Source organism: Lycium ferocissimum, chromosome 10 (assembly GCF_029784015.1).
Source record: "Lycium ferocissimum isolate CSIRO_LF1 chromosome 10, AGI_CSIRO_Lferr_CH_V1, whole genome shotgun sequence".
NCBI classification, from domain to species: Eukaryota; Viridiplantae; Streptophyta; class Magnoliopsida; order Solanales; family Solanaceae; genus Lycium; species Lycium ferocissimum.
This window is the reverse complement of record NC_081351.1, coordinates 60610339-60622150: the sequence shown is the minus strand read 5'-3', so window position 1 is coordinate 60622150 and position 11812 is coordinate 60610339. Positions and strand designations below refer to the sequence as shown.

Below are 11812 nucleotides of genomic sequence, written 5' to 3'. Positions count from 1 at the left end.
TAACTTGGAACTTTGATAAAATATGACGCTTTAACACCTTCCCGACTGCGTTTACCTCACCGCATGACCTTCGACACATAATATTAAGTAAGTCGGAATCTTAGCATATTCCCAAAACGCCTCACGACACACATCCCTTGGCACTCGTCATATTAATACATTCCTATCCGTCACAATTCTTCCCGTGACTATAATTTCATCATATTTTCCTCCTATTTACTATTATCACCAGCTCCTTGGTTAACTTATTCCTAGAGGGCAGCCATACTCGTAGCTCAGTCGACTCCCATCGTTACTATTAACACGACTCTTTCAAAACATATTCCAACCTTACATCTCATTTCCGTACCATTTCTAGCAAAAGTTCGGCAGAGTTTCCTCTGTATTTCTTACTATTCCAAAACTCCGCACGTTGGAAATACCAACAGTGCCTCACAGGGCCATCATCATACATACATATCATGTCGTATTGTATCGTACCATAGCCACACAAGGCTCTCAATATTCATAAAAGTCCGGAAATATTAGATTTACCTCATATGTTCAACACGGCTACACGTGTCACACTTTCTTGTTTACCTTCCTTTTCGCTTTTCAACTTTGCATTTCAATCGTATGCCGATACCTTACTTGACATATATCTTTCATACCTTGGCTTACTCGCATGCCTTTGTAGCTTCCAACATCGCTAATCATTTTCTTCTTCGCCGCTGCCTTCTCCCCGAAATCAAAAGTTAATACCGCAAATCTCATTTCCTATAGCTTGGCTCTGGGCACGATCTAAGGTGAAAGAAAGAGTAATCACCCCAGATGCCCCGTAGCCTCCGTTTATAAATGTGGCCGGCTTCACACCATAAATGACTCTACCGGACACGACTTTGCGTACAACCCCCAGGACGAATCCGCCGATAACAATTTGTCACACCCTTAATCCGGTAGGGTGTGATGGGCACCCGACCCTTACTTAGGGCCGAGCGAACCCGCTGACCTTCATAGCACTCATAATGAGACTGGGCCCTTAATCATAGCATAAATACATAATAGAACTTTTTCGGAAAACACTTATGCTTTTCACCTTCTTATAACAAACGGCATCTGTAATCGTACGAAATATATAATATAATATATAACAATACATTGGCTTATGGAGCCGCTTACAGACCGACATACTATACACATGACACTGTCTGCAAAGTCTCTAACATAATCAGATACCATAACACATATATATGTTGACTCGGCTGCACTCCGGAGGGAGTGGAGCTCGCCAATCCCGCTGGAACATCTTCTCCTAATATCTTGACTCACTGGGTGTACACCGCGGATAAAACGCGACCCCGAAGAGGGGTCGGTTTTAATATGTACTGAGTATGTAAAGTAGGGAACACAGAAAACAAGATCATAACCAGAGTACGGAATACCGAAAGTGAACATAGTAGCCAAAGTACCAAAGTGCGTATGTCTGAAATACAATTCATATATACGAAGTACAGGAAACAAATATAATAATCAGAATACCCAAAATGCTTAGCTTTCTTTCCTTAAAAAGAACATTTCTCGTCTCATATGTATAAAATAGATCATATCATAGAAATTGACATTAACCGATGTGGGGATTCGCCTAAACCAATGTGGATTCGCCTAAACCAAAGGCGGGACTTTGCCTTCGCCACCGGTTTGCCCCACCACCGGCTCCGAAACGAACAGATCATATCATCACATTAGACAGAATTATCAGATTATCAAATTATCACATTAAGCAGAACCATCGTATTATCGCATCATCAAATTATCATATCATCAGATTATCATAGCATCAGATTATCATATCATCAGAACAGACTCATTATGTTATCAGATCATCACATTACTAAGTCAACATGTCATCAGATCATCAGATTATCATATCATGCCCTATGCGGTCCATAATGGACACGGCAGACGAAACGTGGTCGCCCCTCCTGCCTTGGGCGCCACAACTCATCATACTTCGGAAGTTTCATATCTCATGCATCACCGTCACACATCATCACATCATATCATATAACCACGGTACCCGGCCAAAAGGGGCTCGGCGTACCGGACACATCATAACACCATAATATTAGTCGCTCATCATCCTTCGAAAGCTCATCATACTTCGGATTGTGCGCACGATAGTACCGGCCCGGGACTCTGCGAAGGAAGTAACAATAATATGCACGAGCAGAATCGTGGGATCTATATGCATTCACAACATTTGTACAGTCTTAACAGAATAATCAAATAAATTATTATTTACAAGACAATAGCATTAGTCATATCAAATCTCTTCCGGATATTATTCGGAAACATATCAATTAAAACTTTATTAATCATAGTTACGTACCAAAATCATATGTATATGGATTCTCATTTCACACATTAACGCAGATTCCATAGAACAATCAGAACGGACTATCATTTAAAAGCTCAGCCAATAGTCATAGTCAAATCCGCTTTACGTCAAATATTACTCGGACTTGTCAAATAGAACTTTAGTCATCATAGTCATGTATCGGAATCATATGTATAAAAATCCTTATTACAAACTTAACGTATAACCGAGTAATCATACTCGGGGTCGAGTGGTAGCCATATTAAATGCTTTTAACACGTCGCTAGAACTACACACAAGTAAAGTCTTGTGGGCCCACGGGCAAGTATCAAACCGACCCGAGCCCGCTTATGGAGGTTAAGGTCCTTATATGCTATCGAACCTTCTACGGACAAATCGAAGCGATCCGAGCCTTTTTATGAAAGTTACGGACGTTCGTAGTTTCAGACTCCTTTACGAACATAGTCTTTTATACACATTCATATTCACTCATACAAAGGCATAAAAACCATAATTTAACTACATTACAAATACGGATATCAAGAAGAAATTAAAAGTTATGGACATGCTCGGATCGTAGGAGTAGAGTTACCTCGGGGATTACATCATGGCCTACATTAACTAAGACATGCCAAAGAAAGAAAGGTGAGCTTTACATACCTTGGCCGCCCTCTAAGATAATCCAAACTTACGCCTCGACTTCTCACGATCTACAATTATATCATTAAGTAGCAACCATTGGCCATAAACATCGAAGAAGTCGATTCCAAGTCTTCACTTTATCCCAGAAATTTGGGCAGACCTCTATAAACTCAACGACCCCGAGAATCCAACTCGGCCAAATCTTCCACAACAATACCAACAACCATATAGCCAACATCAATAACCAATTTCAAGCGCATTTTAACACTAATAACTCCTTACCACATCATTCGACGACATTGAATTACATTCAATTCAACTACATACTTTCAAGCTAGCATCGACATTCACATATTCATTTATTAATCCGAGATCATTCAAGCACGATTCAAGAACACTTCGAACAATCCATAAAGTATTCAAATCAGCCCATCCAATACACAAGGGAACCCGAAACCTTCTAAGTACAAGGAGACACCAACAACACATTTCTTTTGTTCCAAACTCATAAACTACATCAACAATCCACACGTTTACAACATTATTTCCATAAATTCAAGAACTCCATTAGAATCGCATTACATTCCAAATCAGCCCACAACAATCTTATCTTCAATTTGAATCATCAAACACTCATTTTCATCATAGAATCTACACCATAATCAACCAAGAACACTAAATCAATTTAATTCATTCTTCCTACACCAACCACCCATACTCACGGCTACACCCCAACATGCAAGGTTTCATGAGTTTTGACTATTTCAACACATTACAACCTCCAACATGCTAAACAATTTTAATTCATCACCCTATACAACACACACCTACACACGGCCAACAGACACACACGGCTACAATATCAACATTCCACTTTCATGAATTTCATTCACCTCCAAACTTCACAACATACCCAAACCATGCATAACATATGAAAAACAAGTTTGAACCTTACCTTTTCTTTCAACTTCTTTCCTCGGCTAGAAGTGGTCCTAGCAACAACGGATGATTTTCTCGTTCCAACAACTACTCCACGTCGATGAGGATCTTCCAATTAGTAGGAAAGCATGAAGAAAATAATTTTTCTTGACCAAATTTGAGGGGCATGTTCGGCCAGCCCCTCTCTTGGCCGTGCTCTCTCCCTTCTCCTTTCTTTTCTTTTTCTTGAATTTTCTAGAGTTGGAGAATGATGAATTGTGTCTTGTATTAATATCACTTATATACATATATACAAGTAGGCACATGGCCATGCAGATGGCCGGCCCCCTCTTTTTTTTTTCTTTTCTTTTCTTCAATTTTCTTCAATTTTCTAGAAATTTCTTTAAATCATAAAAGATGACTAATTATTGACTTGGTCATCCCTTGACCTATATATATAACCGTCACAATATAATGAACACCTATCTCCTTTTGTGGCTCAAAACAAGTGGCCAAAATATGGGTGGGGTCCACGGCCAGTTGGCTTCTCCAAGAAGTCATGAACTAATAACACTTTTCAAATTTCAAGTTCGCCCTTAACATTCCATGCCAATAATAATATTCATAAGCGACTTGTGCATTAAAACAAAACCGGAAAATGGACTTGCCCTTAACTTGTCGCAACTAACTCGGAATATCCCAACGTACAAAATGCGGGATATAACAAATAATCCTTAGTCTAGGCTCTGATATCAAATGATACGATTCAGATTGTGAAACACCAAATGAAACAATCAACACGCGAAAATTAAGATAAATAGAAATTTAGATATGAGAATAGAAGAAAAGGAGATGAGATTTAGAAGAAAGAAAGGAATTAATCAACTACAATTGTGACTAATCTACAGAGGAAAGGAAAGCTACACCTATTAATCAATAATATAAGATAAATTCATTCCAATAAAGAAGAGACCTAAACTCATACATGGAATTCTAATACTAGATTATCCAAGAGAGATTCAAGGTAAGAGTTAAGGAATCCACCCACTAATCCTAATACTAGCTAATCCTAGCTAAACTAGCTCCATACTAGCAGAAAACACACTCATAAGAGTTTCATCATAAATGTCAAACTAAGTTGGAATGAAGACTAAGTAGTCTATTTAGTCTAAGCCTATTACAACAAAGGCCCTAAAGTGGCACTTTGCACAAATTAACCCACATGGGCTTTTCTTTACTTGAATTGCAATACTAGCCTCGTATTTGTACTCCTTAGCCACAAATTATACTTCTAGCCACTTTGTGTGGCTTCTATCAATGGACCTTCATCTCCATGTCTCTCCCAAGAAAGCATCCACACCCTTGTGGCTTGCTTTTCAATGGCCTCCAAAGGCCCCATCTTCCTCTTCTAAGGGTGTGTGGTATGGAAATCCACATCCAAAGCTCTAACACGAGTTTTAGCCTTTATAATCGTCCATGAAATTCCTAGGATCATATCACCTTGGATCCCACCAAATTTACTGCTCTATCTCTTATCTGGATTCCAATAACTTCTTCCATATTTGAGACCTTCCTTTCCATTAACCTATTGTAGGTATGTTTTTTTTTTTTTTATAGTATTTGTTCCATATGGATTCTGTCCATAGTGACTTGGTAGTTTTGAATCGCCACCAAAATTTGGCAAATAAAGCCTTTGACACATCATACAATGATTTGTATCCCAATCTACATTCTGCTTTAGGAAGACACATTTTGATCCATGTTGCCAAATGTCTGCTTCTAACTTTCTCCTTATTACTCTAGCAAAATCTAGCAAAGATTTGTTGCATCATATTAATTGTGTATTTTGGTGGAACCACAACAAACAATAGATATATAGAATACTCCAAAGACATTGTTGATTAAAACAGATTTCCCTTCATAAGATAAAAGCTTTGCTTTTCAATTTTGTAAATTGTCTTTTACCTTCTTTATAAATTTCATTATAATATACCTTCTTTATCCTTGCATGGAATATTGGACACCTAAGATATTTAAGGGTAAATTGTCCTCTTGGGTAACTAGTGATTTGTTCCACATGCTGGAGCATATTAGAGTCCACTTTCTGGTATATATAAAATGAACTTTTCTCCTTGTTTATCAACTAGCCAGACACTATTTCATACTCCTGTAAGATCTTTATTGTTCTCTCCAAAGAATTCTTTTCAGCTGAGGCAAATATAATTGTATCATATGCATAAGCAAGATAATCCAACTTGTCACTCCATTTAGGCATGCCATAACCAATATAATTGTTGCGGTCAAATAAGGAGTTAAGAGCTCTAGATACCACTTCTGCAAACATAATGAACAATGTTGGTGATAAAAGATCTCCCTGCTTGACTCCCCTAGTAGACTAAAAGAATCCTTGAGCTTGTGCACCGACCAATATTCATATCTATAAAGGTCTCAACAAATCTCATATTTCTTAGCACATTTGTAAGATAAATCCATGATACTCTATAATATGCCTTTGCTATATCCTGCTTGATCACTACATTGGCTGAGTTTCCCCTTTTTCTAATGTCTGTTGCTATCTCCTGTGTTAATAAGACATTCTCTGTGATGTTCCTCCCTTTTACAAATCCTGATTGATTTGACGAAATCTAAGGTGGTAAAACTTCTTTCAACCTATCATGTACTACTCTGGAAATAACCTTATTGATGAAGTTACTTAGACTTATTGGTCTCAAGTTTGAGTAACTTTGATTAATTCCTTCTTAGGAAACAACAAGTCTGACCTTGGAAGAAAACCTTGACTTTGTTGTAAACATCATCCCTAAGCCTGAAAGAAAAACCCTAAGAAACCATCTGGACCACTAGAGCTTGTGCCATTAAGTTCAAACACCGCTTTCTTAACTTCTTCCTGATTGAGAATTACATACGGATTTTTATTGTTTTTGTTGTGACCATCTCAAGAATATATGATATAATGAGAATTAGTAGCCTCACAAAATTGCTTTAAGTAGAAATAACAGATTCAACTGCCATTTATGTCTCATCCTCAATCCGATCTCTCTTATTATTCTGAATCTTTTATATTTGAAGCTTCTCCCTCCTCCATTTAGTTAGATTATGGAAGATCCCGGTGTTTCTGTCTCATTCCACAAACCATTTCAATCCTGGTTTTTGAATCTAGGATTCCTTTTTAAAGTGTAGGTATTTGTTCATCTCAGTTTGTGCATGTTGTAACACTATTCTATTTATTTCACTCGGTTCTTCTTTCAAAAGTTCTTCTTTGATGTTAACTATTTCCTCCCTGATAATAAGCTATTTGAAGATGTCTCTATATATTTCTCTACTCTATTTGGACAACACCCCTTTCATCTTCTTTAGTTTATGCTTGAAGATAAGGAAAGGGTTTCCTAAAGAATCTGGAGTGCAGTGTTGTCTTACTGTATCTATAAAAGTGTCACGTTCTATCCAAAACTTTAGAAATTTGAAAGGCTTGATGTGATTATGAGCTTGTTGTTGAACTACCTTAATCTCAATATCGATTCTTGATCTTATAGAGTTTTGATGATTGACAAATATTGTACAAGTGACAATCTATCTACAAGAATAATGAACAATAATGTAAAAGAACCATATCCTTAATAGACCTCCAAAAGGAAACGGTAAAGAAGGTAACACATATGCAGGATTGCTGAGAGAACCAGGTCTTTGGGACAAGAGATGGAGACTGTTTGGTCTATGAAGAGAAAGCAATTCCATGCGCGTAAAGGAAACCATGGAGAACTAAAATTAAGGCATATTCCAATTCTACAAGGAACAGGACTTCAATACATGGAAACATTACCATAATTGAACACATAGAATTAGCTTGGAATTAGGAGAAGTTGGTCGTACATGTGAAGTTCAAATCCAAGTCAAACAAGGATTGGTTTTTGAGCAATTAATTGAACCAAGTCTTGGATGGATTGGGAGAACTACAAGCGACTACTCTACTCCTATTTAACGCAAAACATTGGTTCTTTGGAGAACCATCACAAAAAGAGAGACTTGGAAGATAGAGTGAGATCTATAACAGAGTCCAGGAAGAAATCAACTACAACAACATCAAATAACTTGTTCCTATAAAGATTTACCTATACTATTCTTGATTTGTAATAGTTAGATTCCGTATGATCCTACAATTGTATCTTGATTACATTCACAGAGATTGTAGTGAGTATTCTTTTGTGTTGTAAAGGGATTTCATTGGCTGGGTAGAGTCATTGAAGAAGTTGGAGTGAGAACTCCAACAATTAAGAGAATTGTTAAGGATTTGTCTAGGGATGTATAGTCAGTTCCTTAGGTGTACAAGTCATTATAACCTTAAAAGTTGCTCGGACTGTAGTGGAAAGTTTGGGGAAATCCTATTGGAAATAAGTCGTGGCCTTTTCTCTCTTGAGCAAGGAGTTTTTCACATGAAAATACTTGTGTTGATTTACATATTCCATATTTTACCTTCTTGCGTAGTTGCTGAAAGAACCTGGTTTACGTAGGTCGCAGCAAACATTTGTTCTCAATATGTGCATAGTAAGGGGGCATAATCTGAACTTGTTCTTGATAGGACTTTCATTTCTAACTGGCCAAATGAAGAGTGCACTTGTTGGTTCACCAACATTCAGTCCAATTTTTGAAATATGTAGTCTTCAGCTGCTCTCCCATTTCACTAGGTAAAAGGACTACTTTTAAATAGTACTTCATCTAGTTCACATGAATTTATACAGAATGCAAAGTCTTATACTTTTTTAGGGTATACTGGTAAACCTCCAATTTCTTTGTCTATATTCAACACTACATTGAAGTCACACCCAACCATCCATGGTAAATCCATATTACTCCCTCCATTTCAATTTTTTTGTCTTATTTTCCTTTTTAGTCCGTTTAAAAATAAAGTCGCTTTTGTTAAACTCTTTAGTTCCAACTTTTCACATGACATGTTTAAGACCACAAAATTGAAGGGAATTTTAGTACATTATACTACATATCTTTAGTTTAAGACCACAAGTTTAAAAGTCTTCTTTACTTTCTTAAAATCCATGCCAAGTCAAAACTAGACAAACAAATTAAAACAGAGGGAGTACTAGTAATGTGATATATAATATTATCCCACAACTCTAATCTTTCAGTGGAATCACATTTGCATATATAAAGTTGTGATCATGTACCTATTGAACTCCTTAATAATAGCTTGAGTGTCACTAAAAATTCTGTATCCATCAGAATTTTTACATCCACCTTATCTACCACATAATACCAAATCTTCCCATTGAAGTTAGCAGTGGCATGATTCATCCCTAGCCTCCTTTTGTATTTGTGGATATGTTTATCTTGTTGAAATGGTTTCATCAAAGCAATTAAAAATAACTTGTGGTGTATTTAACATTTGAAACCTATGAAAAGGCATGTTGTATGTTCACTGATCTTATGTTCCCGATAAATGATTTAATCATCATTTAGAACTGGTTTTAGTTACAAGTCCCTCTGATACAACCGTAGTCGGTTATGATTTCTTAGTAGTTCCTCGCTTCTTGACCTTTTTATTGCCTTTTATATTTGATCTTGGTGATAGATCACCTTGCCTGGAAATCTGTTCAATATTCTGAAGCAAAGTTTCATCCACTTATTATTCCTCCCTAATATCTCTATTTATGCGCCCTTTCTCCCATGCTCCTTTCTATTTAGCATAGCAATTGTAGATTTCTTGAGCTGACTTGTTCCTTCGTATGTGGTTTGGAGGCTATCTCACTGTTCTTTTGCAATTTTACATGAGGAGATTCTAATGTATTCTTTAGGTCCAATGCCATAGATAAAAATCTTTTTTGCCTTGGCATTGGTTTGGATCATCTTGATATCTTTGTCGGTATACTCTTCTCTTTTTTTTTGACTCATTCTTCCCTTCTTCATCTGTGGTCATAGGAATTAAGGGACCATCCATGATGACTTCCCAAAGTTTGGGATCCTAACTAATTATGAAGTTTTCTATTCTTGCTTTCCACCAGCCATAATATTTTCTATTGAAGCATCGTGGTCTTGTAGTTGATTGGCTTTCTTGTACTCTAGGAGGTGCAACTATTTTTTCAAGGTGCTAGCTTTTGTAGAATGAACTAGCTCTGATACCAATTGTTAAACTGGGCTACAACCTAAGCACTAAAAACCCAGGTTCCTTGAGTTACTATGCAAGAAGTTAAAGTGCGGAATGTAGATCAACACAAGTATTTTAGCGTGGAAATTCTTCTTGCTCAAAGGAAGAAAAATCACGCTGTAAGAATTTTTCCTCCCTTGATCAAGGAGCTTTTCCAAGCTAAATTCTTGTGTTGATTTAACACTAGGTTGGAATTTTGGTGACAAGCCTTAGAGTCTAAACATTTCAAGTTAAGCAAGACTAAAACAGAGTACCTAGAGTGTAAGTTTAGTAACACAATGCATGAGGCAGAGGTGGAAGTGAACAGTGATGCGCAAGCCATATCCAAGAGAGGAAGCTTCAAGTATCTTGGGTCCAAAATTCAAGGAAACGTGGAGATTGATGAGAATGTTGCGCATCGTATTGGAGCGGGTTGGGGGAAATGGAGTCTCGCTTTTGTGGTTTTGTGCGATAAGAATGTGTCGCCAAGGCAAAATGGTAAGTTCTATAGTGTTGTGGTTAGACTAAATTTGTTATATGGAGCAGAGTGTTATCCAGTCAAGAATGTCCATGTCCACAAGATAAATGTGGCAGAGATGAGGATGCTTCGATGGATGTGTGGGCATACTAGGAGAGATATGATTAGGAACGAAGTTACTCGGGGAAAGGTACGATTGAACTCTGTTGCAGACAAAATGAGGGGAGCGAGACTGAGATGGTTTAGGCATGTGAAGAGGAGGTGTAAGGATGCGCCGGTAAGGAGGTGTGAGAGTTTGGCTATCGTAGGAGTTAGGAGAGGTAAAGGTAGGTTGATGAAGAACTGGAGGGAGGTGATTATATAGGACATGGCACAACTTTAGGTCACTTAGATCATAACCTTAGATTAGAAAGTATGGAGGTCAAGGATTAGGGTAGAAAGGTAGTAGGTAGTCGAGTGATATCACACCGTAGATGGGAGAGGTAGGGGCTAGATGTCTGCGTGAATTTCCTTTATTTTCCTTTCTTTTCTTTAATTTCTTTCCTTTTGAGCCGAGGGTCTTTCGGAAACAGCCTCTCTGCCCAACAAAGTTAGAGTTAAGTTCTTCATTCATCTTACCCTCCATAGGCCCTTACTTGTGGGATTACACTGGGTATGTTGTTGTATTTACTTATTCAAAGACTTTACCTTTTTTCATAGTTTCTCAAAGAATCTGGTTCTTTGAGTGCCTAGGTAGTAGCCTAATTTATAAACATACACTAACAGTTATGTATCCAGGATTTAGATGGCACCGTATAAAGCTTTATATGGTAGGCAGTATCATTCTCCAATTGGTTGATTTGAGCCTGGTGAGACTGGTTTTTTGGGAACAGATTTCATAAAACAATCCTTGGAGAAGGTTAAGTTGATTGAAGAGAGGCTTCGGACAATCCAAAGTAAGCAAAAGCATTAAGCGGACTGAAGCATTCTTAATGTGGTGGTCACGGATGTTACACCTTGGAATTTCGTGTCGCTCGCATTATGGACATGCCAATGTAAACCTAAAGTGTACGTGAAGCCCTTGTAAGGTGAAGAAGGATGTTTGATGATTCTAATTAAGGCCTCATTTGTTTTCATTAAGATTAAGACGTCTGAATCTGAATGCACGTCTGAATGATTAAGATGTTGTCTCTAGATCTGAACACTGAATGATTGAGACTGTTTGTTTTTCAACATCTGAATGTCCATAATATATTTATTTAACTATTATCAATATAAGCTTCAAATA

At 37.4% G+C, this 11812-nt stretch overlaps 1 protein-coding gene across 1 annotated transcript; it reads left to right on the top strand.

Annotated features, from left to right (window-relative positions):
* Positions 1-10366: 10366 nt before the first annotated feature.
* LOC132035061 (uncharacterized) lies at positions 10367-10909 on the top strand. Its single transcript, XM_059425379.1, has one exon. The coding sequence runs from the start codon at positions 10367-10369 to the stop codon at positions 10907-10909; it is 543 nt and encodes a 180-aa protein (XP_059281362.1).
* The last annotated feature ends 903 nt before the right edge of the window (positions 10910-11812 follow it).

Coding starts and splice junctions, on each gene's coding strand:
- LOC132035061 (XM_059425379.1), top strand. CDS start 10,367: ATGCATGAGGCAGAGGTGGAAGTGAACAGTGATGCGCAAGCCATATCC.